At 44.8% G+C, this 15,863-nt stretch overlaps 1 protein-coding gene across 1 annotated transcript in view; it reads left to right on the plus strand.

Moving 5' to 3' along the window:
- The first annotated feature begins 464 nt into the window (after nucleotides 1-464).
- Nucleotides 465-15,863, plus strand: part of BOD1L1 (biorientation of chromosomes in cell division 1 like 1) — a 53,108-nt gene continuing 37,709 nt past the window's right edge. The window contains exons 1-6 of the mRNA XM_024573622.4: nucleotides 465-841; nucleotides 6,566-6,690; nucleotides 10,669-10,859; nucleotides 11,350-11,961; nucleotides 12,540-12,692; nucleotides 14,631-14,797. Coding sequence (XP_024429390.2) covers nucleotides 605-841; nucleotides 6,566-6,690; nucleotides 10,669-10,859; nucleotides 11,350-11,961; nucleotides 12,540-12,692; nucleotides 14,631-14,797 — 1,485 coding nt within the window. The 5' untranslated portion in view covers nucleotides 465-604. The remainder of the gene's footprint in view (nucleotides 842-6,565; nucleotides 6,691-10,668; nucleotides 10,860-11,349; nucleotides 11,962-12,539; nucleotides 12,693-14,630; nucleotides 14,798-15,863) is intronic.

Here is a 15,863-nt window from a genome sequence, read left to right on the forward strand (position 1 = left end):
GCCGGCTGGCATAGGGGTGGGCCCAAGGAAAAAGGGGATGGGGTGGGGACAAGGAGCCACCTGCTTGCAGGAAAAGTGGGCCGGATCATGAGAACGAGGGGTTGGTTAGAGTTTAGATAGAATAAGCAGTGGATCCCGACTGCTCCGTGAAACAGAAGCCAGAGCGACAGGCCTAAACGCCAACAATAGCACCGGGCCAGTGTCTCGCATCCCTGCGCGGGCGGCTCCGGGCAGGATCCCAGCGGACCCTCGGGTCCCCGAAGTCACGCAGGCCGAACGCCCGCCCGCTGTGGATCCCAGCCCCCTGCCCGGCCCCTCCGCCTTCCCGCCACCTCCTCGGACGCAGCCCAGGCTCCCAAGCGCGCCTGCGCGGAGGGCGGCCGGAACTGGCCCCTGGCGGATTCCGTCGTTGGTCCTTCGCTGCTGTTGTCACCGCCTTTTCCTCTTTTTCCCCTGGTTCCTTTTCACTTCCGGGGTTGCTTGGGATCCGCTGGTTCCGTAACAACATCCCGTTGGCCTCCCTCAGGTGGCGGGACTGGTGCAGCCGCCGCCTCCCAGGAGCGCCCGCTCGCCCGGGCTCGCGCCCTCGCCGGCCGAGGCCGTCATGGCCACCAACCCGCAGCCGCAGCCTCCGCCGCCCGCGCCGCCGCCTCCCCCGCCTCAGCCGCAGCCCCCGCCGCCGCCGCCGGGCCCCGGGGCTGGCCCCGGCGCGGGCGGGACGGGCGGCGCGGGGGCCGGCGCGGGGGACCCGCAACTCGTGGCCATGATCGTGAACCACCTCAAGAGCCAGGGGCTCTTCGACCAGTTCCGCAGGGACTGCCTGGCCGACGTGGACACTAAGGTTCGGGGCGCGCTGGTGTGCGGGGCCAGGGGAGGACCCCCAGGGCTGCCTTCTCGCGCATTCTCCCGTGTTCGTGGAAGGGCTGCGCCTCCGCTTCCCCCGCCGGGGCCCCTCTGAGCGCCGCCCCGCTCGTTCCTGTGCGGCCGCTTCCTCCTCGAGCTGCCGCCCTTTGCCCGGCACCGGGCGCGGCGCGGTGCGTTCATTCATTCTCCCGCCGGTGCCCGCGTTCAGCCGGCGGGTGGGTGCCGAGCACCTGCTGTGCTGCTTAGGCGCTCGGAGTGTACCCGTGGGCAAGACTCCGTTGTTCTGCTTGTGCAGAGGCGTTTGGAAACACTAACCAGCGTTTTCATTTCTGGTTAATATTTTTTCGTGGTTTACTTTGTATCCATGCTCCTCTCTGTTCAAGGTTTCTGGGCGGGAAGTGTCATATCCTTGTCCTTCGGGGAAGTTAAGTGATCATCGAGCCCAGTTATTTGCCGTGTGCATGGCCGGTGAGGGTCGGGGGTGCAAAGGCGAGAAGGTAGAGCTGGACAGCGAAAAGGTGGGTTGAGGAGATCGGGACCCCAGTGTCTACCAGGGACTGCCTGATGGAGGTAACTTATTAGGCCAAGTCACTTCTCCAAAGTGAGAATGGGGTTGGGGGGATTGGAGAGCCATTATTAAGTGGAGGAAGGATGGAGAGCAAGTGATGGCAGATAATGAAGTGGAAGAGAGAGGGTCGGGAGACAGGAGTTGGGTTCGAGAAAGCAGGGAGGAGAGGGGAAAGGTCTGCAAAGGGGGAGGGCGCTAGTCCCAAGTGTCCACGTGAAGGAGCCAGGTCGTCCTACCTGGTTGGGCACAGAGTGAGCAGAGGACAAGAGGGCCCCGAGAAGGCGCCATCGTGGTGGGATGGATGGGACTCTGGAAGCGAGTGAAGCAGGAAGCCTCAGTTGGGGATAATTGTAAAACTGGTTTGCTTTGGGGGTTTTTGTTGGTTTGTTTGTTTGTTTGTTTTGGGGGGTTCTTTGGTTTGTTTGGTGTGGGGCAGGGGCCAAGATCTGGTTGGGCCCATCGGATCGTTTGGATGGGGCGAGAGTTCTCTCATAACATGTTCAGCTGTTCTGAGGAGCCTGGTTTCTTGGAGAAAGGAGTGTTTGCAGCGTCCACCAGTCCTTCTCTGCGACTTTGTGGTCCCCGGCCTGGGGGTGACCTGCGCCCCGTTCTGCTGTGTCCTCTGGGAAAACCTGGGTGAAACTCTAGGAACATCCTTCCTTAGGAGAACTCTGGCCCACGGTGAGACCGGCGTACAGTGTGCCTTTCCCGGCACCGGAGTGTCTGCACCCCGGAGAATTCGGCTTACTTGGAGTGTTTATCTCTGCGGGAAGTATATAGTTTTCTCGCTTTGTTTTAGGGAATACGCACAGCTGCCTTTTTTTAAATAATGCCTTTTGCTTTCTTTTTTTTTTTTTTTAATGGGAGAAAATAAGATAGATATGGCTGGATAAACGTTACCCAGATAAAGCTGGTTATTTGTACCCTCAAGTACAGATTTCACTTAGCTTTTCTCAGAAACCTACGCATCTCTTCTTGTGTACGCAAGTTGAAAATTTAAATGTACTGATGGGGGCTACCGTATATAAGGCTCAGGTTCTTCTTCACGCTGTCCCCACTAAATGTTATTGCTCTGTGTCTGATATTTCTGCCAGATCCTCTGAATTGAAGCCTTAAAACCTTTCTTGGGGAGAAGGAGAAAAGCACAATTTCTTAGACAGTGTAATGAAATCTAGGACCTTCTCCCAAGAAAAATGCACACATACATATAAGAATGCTGTTTTTACAGTTTAGAAATGATTGACTATTTGGCAGTGGCCTGTGGCTCAGCCTAATACATAGTTTCAGAGAGTGTTTAGGGACCACGGATTAAGGTCCCTTGTTTTAATGTTTGATGCTAGAAAAGAGTAGAACTGAAATCAGACCCATTCCCAACCAAGTTTGGTCTTGTGTTCTGCCTGTCTCTCTCTCAAAAAATACTAAGTTTGAAAGTTTTAGAAAACATACAAAAGCCAAAGGTTTCTTTTATGTGAGAAAAGAAACTTGGAAACTAGGAAACTTGGACGTTCCTATCAGTGTGGCTAGTGGACCCAAGGAAAGTAGGTATAAGATTCCCTATTCACGCAAAGGAGTGTCACTTCTATGGAATCCTTGGGTCCTGTCTATAAAGAACACCTTAGAGTTTAGACCATTTGGGTTGCGGAACTTTCGATCACTGAACCCTGAAGACCGACTTTGCCAAACTATGACCTGTAATGTACAGTGTGTAGGGTTGTGGCCATAACTGGATTGTCCGTCACCTGCATAGTTAAGAATCAAGACATTCGATACCTACCAGATGCTCTCCAAGAGCAACACTATCATCCAGCCCAGAGCATTGAAAGCAAAATGAGAAGTTCCAAAGTCCGCTGCCGCTCCAGAAGGCCACAGAACCCCTCAAACTGTCCTGGGGTCATTGCTGGTCCAGCCAAAAGAGAGATCTGAGGACATTAGACCGAATCAGCCCTCCCACCCAAAGAACCGGAACCTTGGGCAGCCCCAGGATCCACCCAATGCTGAGGCTTCTCTGCTCCAGACCCCCAACTCCCAGAACTATGGAGTAAACTAAGAGGTTAAAAAGCCATTCTGATCCCTTTGCACTGATCAGCAACTGGAGAGTGTGAGGAGGGAGTGTTGAGTGGTCCATCCTTCTTCGCCAGGCAGGGAGCTTACCAAACAAGTAAATAGGGCACCTCTCCCCCAGGTAACAAAGGCCAGTTTGGGGATATATTCTCAGGTGTAAATGACTCCTGGTCACTGATTGTTATTGTCTGCTTTTTTTTTCCTTAGATTTGAAAGGAAATTAGGTTTTGTGTTAGAACAAAGACAAAACTGTATACATTTATTTACCCAACAAATATTTGCAATGTGCCAGACACAGTTTTAGATATCAGGAATACAGCAGTGAACAAAAAGTCCCTGCTGTTTTGGAACTTAATCCCAGCAGAGGAAAACAGTGAATAATGTGTGATAGGGCCTATGGAAGAAATACAGCGGGATGAGGCTGGAAAGGACTCATTTGTTTCCAGTAAATTCAGGGAAGATTTCAAATAAGACGCCATTTGACCCGTCACTGAAGGAGCTGACAGGCCCTGCGGCTCTCTGGGGCTGAGTATCCCAGGTAGAGGTCACAGCCTGTAGGGAAAGCCTTAGGCAGAAACTGCTGAGGAGAAAGTGACTAGGTGTGGTAGGAGTGCCCCTCCCTCCCTTCACAGCTCCAGCTGGCCTTGGAGGCCTTTGCTAGAGTTTACCTTTCACCTAAGCTGAGAAGCCTTTGGTGAGTGTTGTGCCGAAGAAGGACAGGCTCTGACTTCCATTTCAGATGTGTTGGCTGTGTGTGATTATTAAGGGTGTCACCTTCACCCTCAGTTGTAATCTGGTTTGGGCAATAAATTATATGGTTGCCCTAATTTTGAAAGGTTTGCAGTAGCTACCATATAGAAAACAGACCCCAGGTGGGCAAAGGTAGTCATGGGAAGATGAGTTGCCGTGGTTTGGACAGGAGAAGAGAATGCGCTGGACCAGACTGGTGATGGAAGGTGGTCAGATTCCAGCCACGTTGTGATGCTAGTGCTGACAGAGTTTGCTAATGGCTTGGCTTTCCAGGGGCAGGGAGGGGGAGGAGTCAAGAATGACTCCAAGGCCTTTGACCTGAGCACTGGAAAAGGAGGAAGAGACAGAAACATTCCCAGAGGAATAATGGAATCCTTCTGTCTTGAGTCACCAGCCTTTTTACTGGAAGGAAAACTGAAAACAAGGAAAATTACCTGTTCAAATTTGAGCTTGTTGTAGGACGACTAGAGTGCTAAGTGCATTGTGATGTTTTTAGCTTAATATTTCTGAGGTTTGGGAATACTTGCAAGAAGAATTATGTTGCTGAAAATCATCAAGAGAAAGGATTAGTTTTTTAGTTCATATTGGTTTGGGATAAATAGAGAGGAACATGACAAACGATCATAAGACTGTTTCTTGTAGGATTGGTAATAGGAATTAGCAAAAGTCTGGAAACTGGAAGGGATACAAGAGCATCACCAAGGGATGAAACCATCATCCCTTCTAGAGATGGCTCCCCAGTCATCTCATCTAACAACTACACTTTAATTGCTTATCTGCCTGGCGGTGTGATAAGCTTCTTGAAAACAAAGATCAAGAGTGTGGAAGGAGCAGGCTTACACTTCAGTGGGGAGGTAAATACCACCTTCCCAAAATACAGTGCAGTGCAAGAACTACTGAGACATGGCACGTATAGAAAACGAAGACCGTAGAGCAGGGCTGCGTGAGCCTGCCTTGGGTGTCAGGATGACCGCACAGATTAAGGCGAGCTCTGCAGGTGAGGAGTTTGCGGGATGGACAAGTAGAGGAAATGGTAGGTGCAGAAGATCAAAGGCATGAGAGCTTACTGCTGGAGGGTATGGGAGCAAATGGCGGGAGATGAGGCTTTATGGTTTTGTGTAAAATCATTTGGAGACACTCAAATCCATCTGCACTAAAGCCACTTAAAAGAAAGATGAAGAATGTGAGTGGTGGGAGACCACTAGGAACAGAACATACAGTCCTGCTTGAGAGACAAACATTCCTGCTAGGCAGTGGCCTTTTAAGAAGAGATGACATGATATGTGTCCCCTGCCCTACTTCCCTTACATCGAGGTTGTCAGCCTTAGCAGTGTTGACATTTTGAGCTGGGTGGTTTTTTGTTGTGGGGGATTCCCCTGTGCATTATAGAATGTTCAGCAGCCTCCCTACCCTCTACCCACGAGATGCCAGTAGCAGCCCCACTCGTTTGTCTCTGGACATTGAAATATGTCCCCAGGGGTGAGAGTGGGGGGCAGTCACTCAGGTTGAGAACCACTGCCTGACATCAAATGTAATGCCTAGTTCCAGTGGCTGTCCCTCCATAACTTCTCTAGGGTGCATGTCTCTCAGCCCGTTTCTGCCACCCCAGTGTGGACCTTCGTCACTCTGTTGCATACTTTGCGAGGTGTATTTTGTGTCTCTTTACTCTTTCACGTAAGAAGATTGATCATCAGAAAGCCCAGCCATCACAGATATCACTCTGCGCATATGTGCAGCGACTTACCATTCTCTATCCCATGATTCCAAACTTCTTATACAGGTACCCAAGTCCAGGCCCTGGCCCCATGCTGTGTCTCCAGCCTCACTTCTCTACTTTTTTGTATTCTCTTCTCCAACCAAATTGGACTTAACAATTGCCCAGGGCGGGGGGTTGGGGGGGCTCAAATACTCCCAACCCCATGCTTTGTTGTCCATTTGCTGTTGGCTTATATAGTTGGCTATGCCTGCCAGGCGGTCTTCGAACCCCCCGCTGCATTGTGAAACCTTGAAGGTTCAGCTCATACGCCACATTCTCGTTGAAGGCTGGCTTCTCTTCTCTCCCTTTCTTTGCTCCAAATCATCACAGTAACATTTGTTGGTGCCTTATTTTCTTCTCCCTTCCTTGTCAACAAATGACAGGTATGTCTTTCTTCTTTGTACTCCTCCTGTCTTCAAACATAAACTGTAAAACTTTGTTGCCATGTTGGTACTCTAATCTAAGAAATGTCGATACTGTTAAAGAAACTTGAATCCTGAAACTGTCAATATTGTTTGTATAATATTAGAGATTTTCAGCATCTATGTCTTTTTTTTTCTTTCTAGCCTGCTTATCAGAATCTGAGACAACGCGTTGACAACTTTGTTGCAAACCATTTAGCAACTCATACATGGAGTCCCCACCTCAATAAGAACCAGCTAAGAAACAATATTAGACAACAAGTACTCAAGTAAGTCTCAGAATTACAGAGTTCCTAGTCAGGCCTGAAAATGTCACAGCCTGCTTGGCTTAAAAGCAGAGACATTATGCGGAAGTTTGTTCACCTCATGCTAATTTTGTGAAGTTTGACTCCTTCGTACTATTATGCAGTGTGATTTTTTTTATAAAGGCTTTAATCACTTTACATTTCTCCAATAAATTTTAGCAGTCTGATTTTTCTGTAGCCCTTCGGAAATATTGAAGTAAGGGAAAGACAATGTGTTTTTTTAAAAAATCCTAGATATAATACTAATAGATGATAAATGCCAGAATATCCCCTACGGTTTACATTCACAACCTTTTGGGGGGATAGGGGATCCTCAAACAGTAGGCTTTGTAATTATTTTGCAAATAAAAACATTAAAGATCACTGAAATTAAAATATTTTTCCTGATTTTTGAGGCTGTGTCTTCTATCTTTGAGTGCGGCCACCCCCGCCCCCAGTCCCCAGTTTTGTCTCTTGAATTTTATTGTGATTTTAACTGTGCTTTTTAGTGATGATATTGGGGGGGAAAAGTGCATTTGGACTTTCTTTTTTATGAACATAAGATAAAGAGAATGAGAAGAGCTGAAATGTTTACATGGACCAAAAAATGATACTTATTCCCAAAACAGATTTATAATATTATCTTGTTCTTAAATATAAATATTTGCCAAGACAAGAAGACTCAAACCTTCTGTCCCTGCGTCAGCCCCCAAGGAAGATGACTAAGTTATCTGAGGGGCACCTGCTCTTCCTGCCTTGACAAATATTTACATTCAGGCACATCTTTCAGAATGTAGTCTTGCTGTAAAACAGTTCAACAAATCCGTGCTACACCTGCCACCTCTTAACTCCCTCGTGTCCCATGGGAACCTTGCAGGTCCACCTAGTGTGCTTCCCCAGTGAGCGTCCTGACCCCCAGGAAGCCCCACAAACACAGCTCCCACTCCAACTCAAAGACCCACTTAGCCACAGGTAATACTAGAAACTGGGAGCCTGGGGGCTCCGACTGTTTCCAGGTGAAGAGGAGAAGAGGGACACTTAACAATAACTTTGTTGTCTCCACTTTAAAGGATGTCAGAGGAACCTGTTTAGAGTCCAGGTGAGATCAAAAGATGCCTTCAGAGGGCTGCGTGATAGCACCTGTGGGGAAAAGTCAACACCTTTCCTGAAAAAGAGGCTGAAGGGGTCTGTGGGGTTGCAGGCTTGGAAATTTACTCACTTCCAGGCATTCAGGGGAACAATGAAGAGGGGGCAGGGGCCAGGGGAGGCAAACGGTCACCTGCACACTTGAGCCTTGCTAATTACTGAGTGCTCTCACTGAGCGACTTACATGGCTGCCTCCCTTTCACAAATGATGACATTGCTTTACAAGCATGTTTGCATCCTTTTTCTTCTGGTAGAAAGACTTAAGTGGAAGGCCAGTTTCCTGTAATTGCATTTCCTCCTCAGCACACAAAACCGGTGAAGTAGGGAAGCAGCCGCTCACTCTGTTCTTTTAGAGAAAGTAAATTCAGCCTCGCCTGTGTAAAAGCAAGCGTGGTGAGGGGCTGCAGTCTGCTCAGCACTGGCTCCTTGTGACTGTCCGAGAGCGGTCCTAGAGTGCTCTGCCTCTGGGTGACGGCGCGCGGGTGGGGAGGGGCTGCAGGTGTCTCCTGGATAAGAGTCAGTGCTCCTCCTGGGACCCATGTAAATTTTCTTCTATCTGTGTTACTTATTTTTAATGAACTATTCTATTATTTAAACTCTATTACTAAAGTTTTCTGTTACTGACAATAACATTTTAAAGCTCCCTTAAAGAGACGATTTAGTTGTGTCAAACTGGGGGTATAGGGATATACTGGCCTTGATAAATAGAATTTTAGGCAGTTTTTCATACATGTACTTTGAGAAATACTCAGTTGAATCTGTTATGTCGAACCTTCTACAGTTGCCATTTTTTGTAGGACAAAAACAATCTAATATCAGCAGTTCTGGGTGGTTCAACCTAATAGCTAATCTGCAGGCTCAGTATAGGGAAAATCTTATTCTATCTATGTTTTCATTTATACAACAAAATCTAAAAATGCTAAATAGCTCAGAAATAATTGTCTAAGCTGAACAGGATTTAAAAGACAAGGAAATAACTTTCACCAGAACGGTGCTGTCTGCTAGCATTTTGGCTTTGTCCTTGAACCTAGAGTGTGGCTCCTCTCTAGTAGGCAGCCATCTGCAGCGAGCCCGCTGAGAGCAGTAGGCACTGGTACCGGCCCCTCGTCCTGTTACCATCAGAGCCGGCCCCTGTGAGAGAGGACTGGAGCAGCAATTCTGGATGGGGGAGGTTTATTTTTTACTTTATGCCTTGATACTCGTGCCTCAAAACATTTTTCAAATTGCTTGTCCTTGTTTCTTTCCCACCTGCTACATTTTAAAGACACCTCTAAGATGTAGCAATATTTGCAGGATTTTCTCTTTTTTTTAATCTCAGAACTTTAAAAAGCAGGTTACCTACTTTGTGAAGAATTGACTCATTTTTCTCTATGGCCCACATAAGTAGCATTGTAGTATAACAAGGCTGCAAGGTGCCTCAGGAAATGAAAGTCAGATTCATCCTCCACTTCAGTCAGCTGCACTCAGAAATAGCACGTAAGTTGTAAGAAGAGACTGCACCCATTTTGCAGAGAGAGCCGGGGCCCTAGAAGCAGGAAAGGTCCAGTGCCCGCTCTTCTGACACTATCCAGGGAACTTCTCAAGCTCTTTTTTAGGAAGAAACAAGATTTACGTGTGTTTCTTAAAATAAATTCACATCCTCTTACTTGGCTCACGTGCCCTTGTGATTTGCTGCGCATTTGGGATGTAGTTGCCCTGCTGCTCCTGTCTCTTGTTTGTGATATTTCTTTAAGCTCGCTCTTCTCTTCTGTGGAAATCAGGACTCAGCTCAGATGTTTTCCCCTTTGTGAAGCATTCCTTGTCGTCTCATTGTCTCAGAGATACCTCATAATTCCTTAATCCACTCCTCCCCTGCAGTAGAAGGGGTGTCCTCAGGCCTGTCATCTGCTATTTGAATCGTTTGTGTCTGTCTCTTCACTAGAGTGGGGACCAGGTCTGATTAATGGCAGCCCAGTGGCCAGCATGGGGCCTGTTAATGTAGAAGACACTCATGACATAATGGTTGAATGAATAAATCATCTAGTTTTTTTAATGGCAAGAATAAAAAAAGAAAGTCAGAAATCTTGTTTTGTTTTTGTTCTAAAGTTTTCCTCTTTTTTGTGTAGGTTTGATAAAATTAATTCTTCAGTTTTCCTGGAGACTCTTTAATACTTATGAAAGGCTTACATTTTTCTGTTTCAAAATAAAGGTGCAAAGTCCATTGATTTATTTTATACCCAGAACTCGGCTTTAATGATTATTTATTTTTCTTTGCCACGAGCAGGATCATGGTAAGATAGCATGGTCTGTAAGCCCAGGCTGTAGGTAATGGTCTTGTTCAGTGCTCGGGGTGGCTTGTTTGTTCGTTTTTTAAGATTTTATTAATGTACTTTTAGAGAGAAGGGAAGGTTGGGAGAGAAACATTGATCAGTTGCCTCTCACATGCATGCCAACTGGGGACCAAACCTGCAACTTAGGCATGTGCCCCAACCAGGAACCACACTAGCAATCTTTCGGTTTTCGGGATGACGCCCAACCAACTGAACCACACCAGTCAGGGCCTAAGAGTGTTTTGTTTTGGTTTGGTTTGGTTTTGTCTGCTTTAGTAGTTCCGGTGACGCAGCAGTAAAAAGTCTAGAGACTGTTCACGATAGGGTATATCGAAATGCCTCTGTAGTGTGCAACTTACTGTCCATTGCCTGTTCTTTCCCTACCCAGCTGAATAGATCAGGAAAATTTAAGGTTGGAGAGATAGTTTTACCTAAAAATGATTAATGCAAATAATATGAAATCATATGTGTATATTTTAACTTTTCTGTAAATTATCCTGTGTTTCAGATCAGGAATGTTGGAGTCTGGTATCGACCGAATTATTTCTCAGGTTGTAGATCCAAAGATCAACCACACATTCAGACCTCAGGTGGAAAAAGCGGTACATGAGTTTTTGGCCACGTTAAATCATAAAGAGGAAGCCAGTGGCAGCACGGCCCCCGAGGAGGAGAAGCCAGACTCTTCCATCATTACACAAGGTGCTTTGCTCTTGCTCTTGGTCAGTTCCAGTGCTTTTCTGCTTGAACTGACTATCAAGTTGAGGAAATTTGGTTTTTAAAACATTTCTCTACTTGGCCATAATAGTGAAATTGTATTATATATCACCCAAATTCCTCAACTGGCATAACTTTTATTTTCTTTGATACAAAATGATATGCATTTTAATGATACATTATTGGGAATGTATGTATGTTTCAACAGTGAGAAAAATTAAAATAATTAGAGGAGCTGTTATTTTCCTGGAAACTAGACTCTTCTCAGGTTTCCATGGTGCCTCTCTAAGATATCTGTATTAGAAAGTAGAGAATCGGAGTATGCTGAGCACCAGCACTGGTGTATGAAAGTCTAACCGTGTGTGAATGGTCTACTCCGCATATGCTTCATAAAGATGACAGTGGCATGTTGCGTTGACTCAGCCAGGTTAGCCTTCTGCATAAACTTACTCTGAAACTTGTCTCTCCCTCAAAGGTGTCCCTGCTCCTGGGCCCAGTGCTAATGTAGCCAGTGATGCCATGTCAATCTTAGAAACCATAACTTCTCTTAACCAAGAGGCTACTGCTGCCAGGGCTTCGACAGAAGCATCGAACGCTAAGACCAGTGAGAGAATATCCAAAAAACTCCCGTCTCAGCCAAGCACCGACACCGGTACTGAGAAAGAGAAAGCTTCAGAGGACGTGGCTGATAAAGATAAGTCTGTACCCGACTCCGCGGGGGAAGGACAGGAAACAGCCCCTAAGTCTGAGGAAGTTAGTGAGCTCCCTTGTCCGGTAGAAGAAATTAAAAATCACACAAAAGAGAGTAATAGTTCAGTTCTGCTAAACAAAGATGTTCAACAGGAAAGCAGTGACCAAAAAAATAAATCAGACAAAGGTGAAAAGAAACCAGACAGCAGTGAAAAAGGAGAAAGAAAGAAGGAAAAGAAGGAGAAGAGTGAGAAGAAATTTGATCACTCAAAAAGGAATGAAGATACACAAAAAGTCAAAGATGAAAAACAAGCGAAGGATAAAGAAGCAGAGTGTACAAAAGCTCCTTCAGAAAAGAACAGTAATAAAGCTAAAACCACTGAAGGGACAAAAGAAGGTAAAATCTTGCGAAAGTCTACAACTGTTTAAAGAACCAAGTGTGTCCATTGAGATGTATCAAATTTGCCTTCAAATATTAATAAATTTGATTCTTATATTTCAAAAGCCTGAGAACTTATATCTACTTTGCTAAAAAAAATGAGCAATAAACATTTGTGTATTTGTTTTCTATACTCAAATTCACAAAGTAAATGAACAGAGAAGCTCTGGACCTTGTAATTTAACTCATATAATGTATTGCCATGCATTATTTCAAGCAACTTCATTCATAGTTGTATATCCTAATCTTTAAAATATTATAAGTAAATATATTAGTTACTTAAAGTTTGCTTTTGTTTCTATCATTTATATCATAAATTAATACTTTCCTTTTTCCTGGATAATAGTTTGCCTTTATATTTTCTGGAAACAGCTCTACCTTATTTGATATTGGTTGCTAATGAGAGATTTTTATTTCTAAAATTGAAGGTCTTTGAAATGCATTTAAAGCAGAAGATCTTAAATGCAATTTGGGAACTGGGTGCTGAGTATGTTCTCGTAACAAGATGGTTTATCTTCTGTATCATTTTCTTGAAGATTGCTCTGTGATAGATTCTGATGTGGATGGACTTACAGACATTACAGTTAGCTCTGTCCATACCAGTGACCTCTCATCTTTTGAAGAAGACACTGAGGAGGAGGAGGTTGTAATGTCTGATAGCACAGAAGAAGGAGAGATTACATCAGATGGTAAAGCATTTTACTTAATACTGCCTCTCTGAAGCTCCCCATCAAGCATTGTTTGTATATTCAGATGGCTATGTCGTGAAAGACAGTGTGGTGTAGTGGCAAGAGCATGGGACTTTGTAGTTGGAAGATTTGTTTCTGAGTCCCAGCTCCAAGGTTTTCTGTCTGAGCAAGCTTGTAAGTTACTAAACCTCAACCAGTCTCAGTTCTACATCTCTTATCTCCATTTCCTAGGATTATTACTCCATTTAGATGAGATAATGCATATGGAGGTGTGTAAATGTGAGTGAGAGTGAGGTAGCCCTGTCCACAAACTCCCCTCACTTCTGACATCAGTTGCGAGTTCAGGGTTCCCAAGACTACCCTTACGTTTGATAATTTGTTAAAAAGACTCCCAGTACTCACTGAAATCTGTTAAACTCGCAGTTAACAGCTTATTACAACTAAGGGGCACTGAAGAAATTCAACCAGGGGAAGAGGCGCATAGGCCAGAGTCCAGGAAGGTTGCACACGGGGAGCTTCCAGCCGCCCCTGTGGAGGTGTGAGCAGCGTTCCTTTGCCAGCATGGCGGTTTGACAGCACACATGGTTACTGCCACCCAGGGAAGCTCACCTGACTCTTCACGTCCAGAGTTTCTGTTTGGGCTCCATCATGGAGTCGCAGCTGACTGCCCATGCAACTGGTCTCAGTCTTCCAGCCCCTCTAGACATCAAGCTGATGCTCCACGACCCAAGGCTCCCATCCTAAATTACACTGCTAGATGATTTGGTTTAACACAAGACCTCTAAGTGAACAAAAACACTCCAGTCAGGCCTGGGATTCCAGAGGCTTAGGGGTGACCTCCCAGAAGCCAAGGGCAAAAAGTAGACCTCTCTTTACTATACATTTTGTTTTTCAATGAACCCTTATGGAGTACTATATCTCAGGCCATGCTAAGTTATTACTGTCTTCTGTGTACCGATCCCTATAGTTCTCCAACCCTGAGAAGTAGGTCCAGGTGAAGCAATAGTCACCCAGGGCAGATGTCTTGTCTAGAGGCATGTGGCTAGTGAGCGCCAGTAGCTGTTTCAAACCTGAGTCTGGTCTTCTAGCCGACACCATCTGCAGCTCTTTACCACATGATTTAAGTCTGTTTATGACTTTAAAACATCAGTAAGATTGAGGAGTATTGCAATTGCTTGTAGATAGCATCTTATAAATTTGATGCTGGCTTTCAGATAGAATACCTAGAGAGAAAAAATAGAAGCTTTTAGTACTACAGTTCCATTTCTAGCCTAACTAAAATTCTAATTCTGGATGCTTTTGTGTGTCTTTTCAAGTTTTACTGGGCAAGGCTAGATTTTATAGGTATGGAATCCAAAAGGTAAGAAGAGGGCTATTTCGAGAGTACCAAGTGGTAGGAAATGAACCCCTCGTTTCAGTTTTCTTGTGTCATAGGGAGGGCAGTCTGCCTCCCTAAGGTGGACGGGTTTCTGCGTTTACCTGGTATAGGACCAATTATTGATTGTTGCCTCTTCCATGAATGAGGGACTCACGGGTGGTTGTAAAAATCTCCAGTTTACTTTAAGGTACAACTTCAAGTGTGTTGGTTCAACTTGATGGGTAAAGCAGTCATATCAAGTCCACTGACATACAAATGAGAATTAGTTCTTTGTCAAGAGTTAATTTTGTCAAAGAATTTTCTTGGTAAAGAAAACATAAATAACCACAAGGTTTAATTTTTCTTTACTGTCTTCCTCTATGTGTAGGAAGCTGATTAACAAGTAAATTAAGATATGGATTCTGACCTTTAAAAGTGTCTAAATTTCTGAGTTTTCACATAGTGACATTTCACTATGAATACACTTGAGCTACATTATACTGCTCTTGCTGCTTGATGGTGATCAAGCAAATGTCGATTTCATTGCTAATTCACATTCCTTTCTTTTAACTTTTTTCCAGATGAAGAGAAGAACAAACAGAATAAAACAAAAACTCAAACCTGTGATCCCAGTGAAGGAAAAGCAAAAAGTGTACGACAAGCTTACGTTCACAAACCATACCTTTACTCAAAGTATTACAGTGATTCTGATGACGAACTCACTGTAGAACAGCGGCGACAGTCGATTGTGAGTCATACTTGCTCTGTTACTGTCTTCACGCGTTAAGTCAGGTTGCCAAACTCGTCTAGTCTGAGTGCAGGGCACTGCTGGTGAGCATACAAAACAGCGACAGTAGGTTCTGCCTTCGGGAACCTTGTCATTTAACGGAGCAGAATAGACAGAAATATGTGACAGAGGCGTTCATGTCATAATGATTAATAGTGAAAAACTGGTAATAGCCTTCATGTTTCAAGGCATGGAAATGTTTTAATCAAGTATGAATTGAGCTTATGGTGTAAAGCTATGAACTTAATATTGAGAAGGAAGTACAATCCACATACTTACTGAATTTGAAAATACTTCTAATTATAACGTGTCATTGGAGTAACAACAGCTTTGTAGAGGAAAAAAACTGCTTCCTTATTGTGTGTGCATATCAGATTTAAGATGACTTAAAATTTCAGAAACATTAAAATATGAAAAGTTGTGTATCTCAGAACAAGAAAATATTACATAGAAAAATGATTTGAAGGACATACACTCAATGCTACTAGTGGCTTAACTCTTGACAATTTTGCTTGATTGGGGGTATGACTCTGACATGTAGAGATGGTGAGCTCTGGCCAGAGAGAGGCGGTGGGAGTGACACAGTGACTGGATGCTCTCTGGCTTTAAAACTCAACAGCTGAAAGTCCAGGTCCAAACACTGGGTCCTGTGAGTACAGCCAACAAGTCACATTTGTTGTAGGACTAGCCGGTCGCGTGAATCTGCATTTTAACTTTCTCCTTTAAGAATACGAAAATTATGGAAATCCACTATGTCCCCCTGGTGCTCATAGACATTTTCCCAGCTGTCCTCCTACTTGTGGCACCCAATTTCATAAACCACCATCTTTCAAAATGGTACCTTTCCCATTCTGTAAACCCTGGCATTCTGAAAGAGTAAAGGAAAATTTTCACATCTGTCTCATTTATTCTGGTTGTTTCCAAATTATGTAGTACATGTGCACTTTTGCAGAGCCCGTTAATTTGCAAGAACGTGTGAAGGGGAAACTTCTTTTTTTTTTTTTTTGAATGTTTCTGCTTTTGCCTG

Source organism: Desmodus rotundus, chromosome 4, assembly GCF_022682495.2.
Source record: "Desmodus rotundus isolate HL8 chromosome 4, HLdesRot8A.1, whole genome shotgun sequence".
NCBI lineage: Eukaryota > Metazoa > Chordata > Mammalia > Chiroptera > Phyllostomidae > Desmodus > Desmodus rotundus.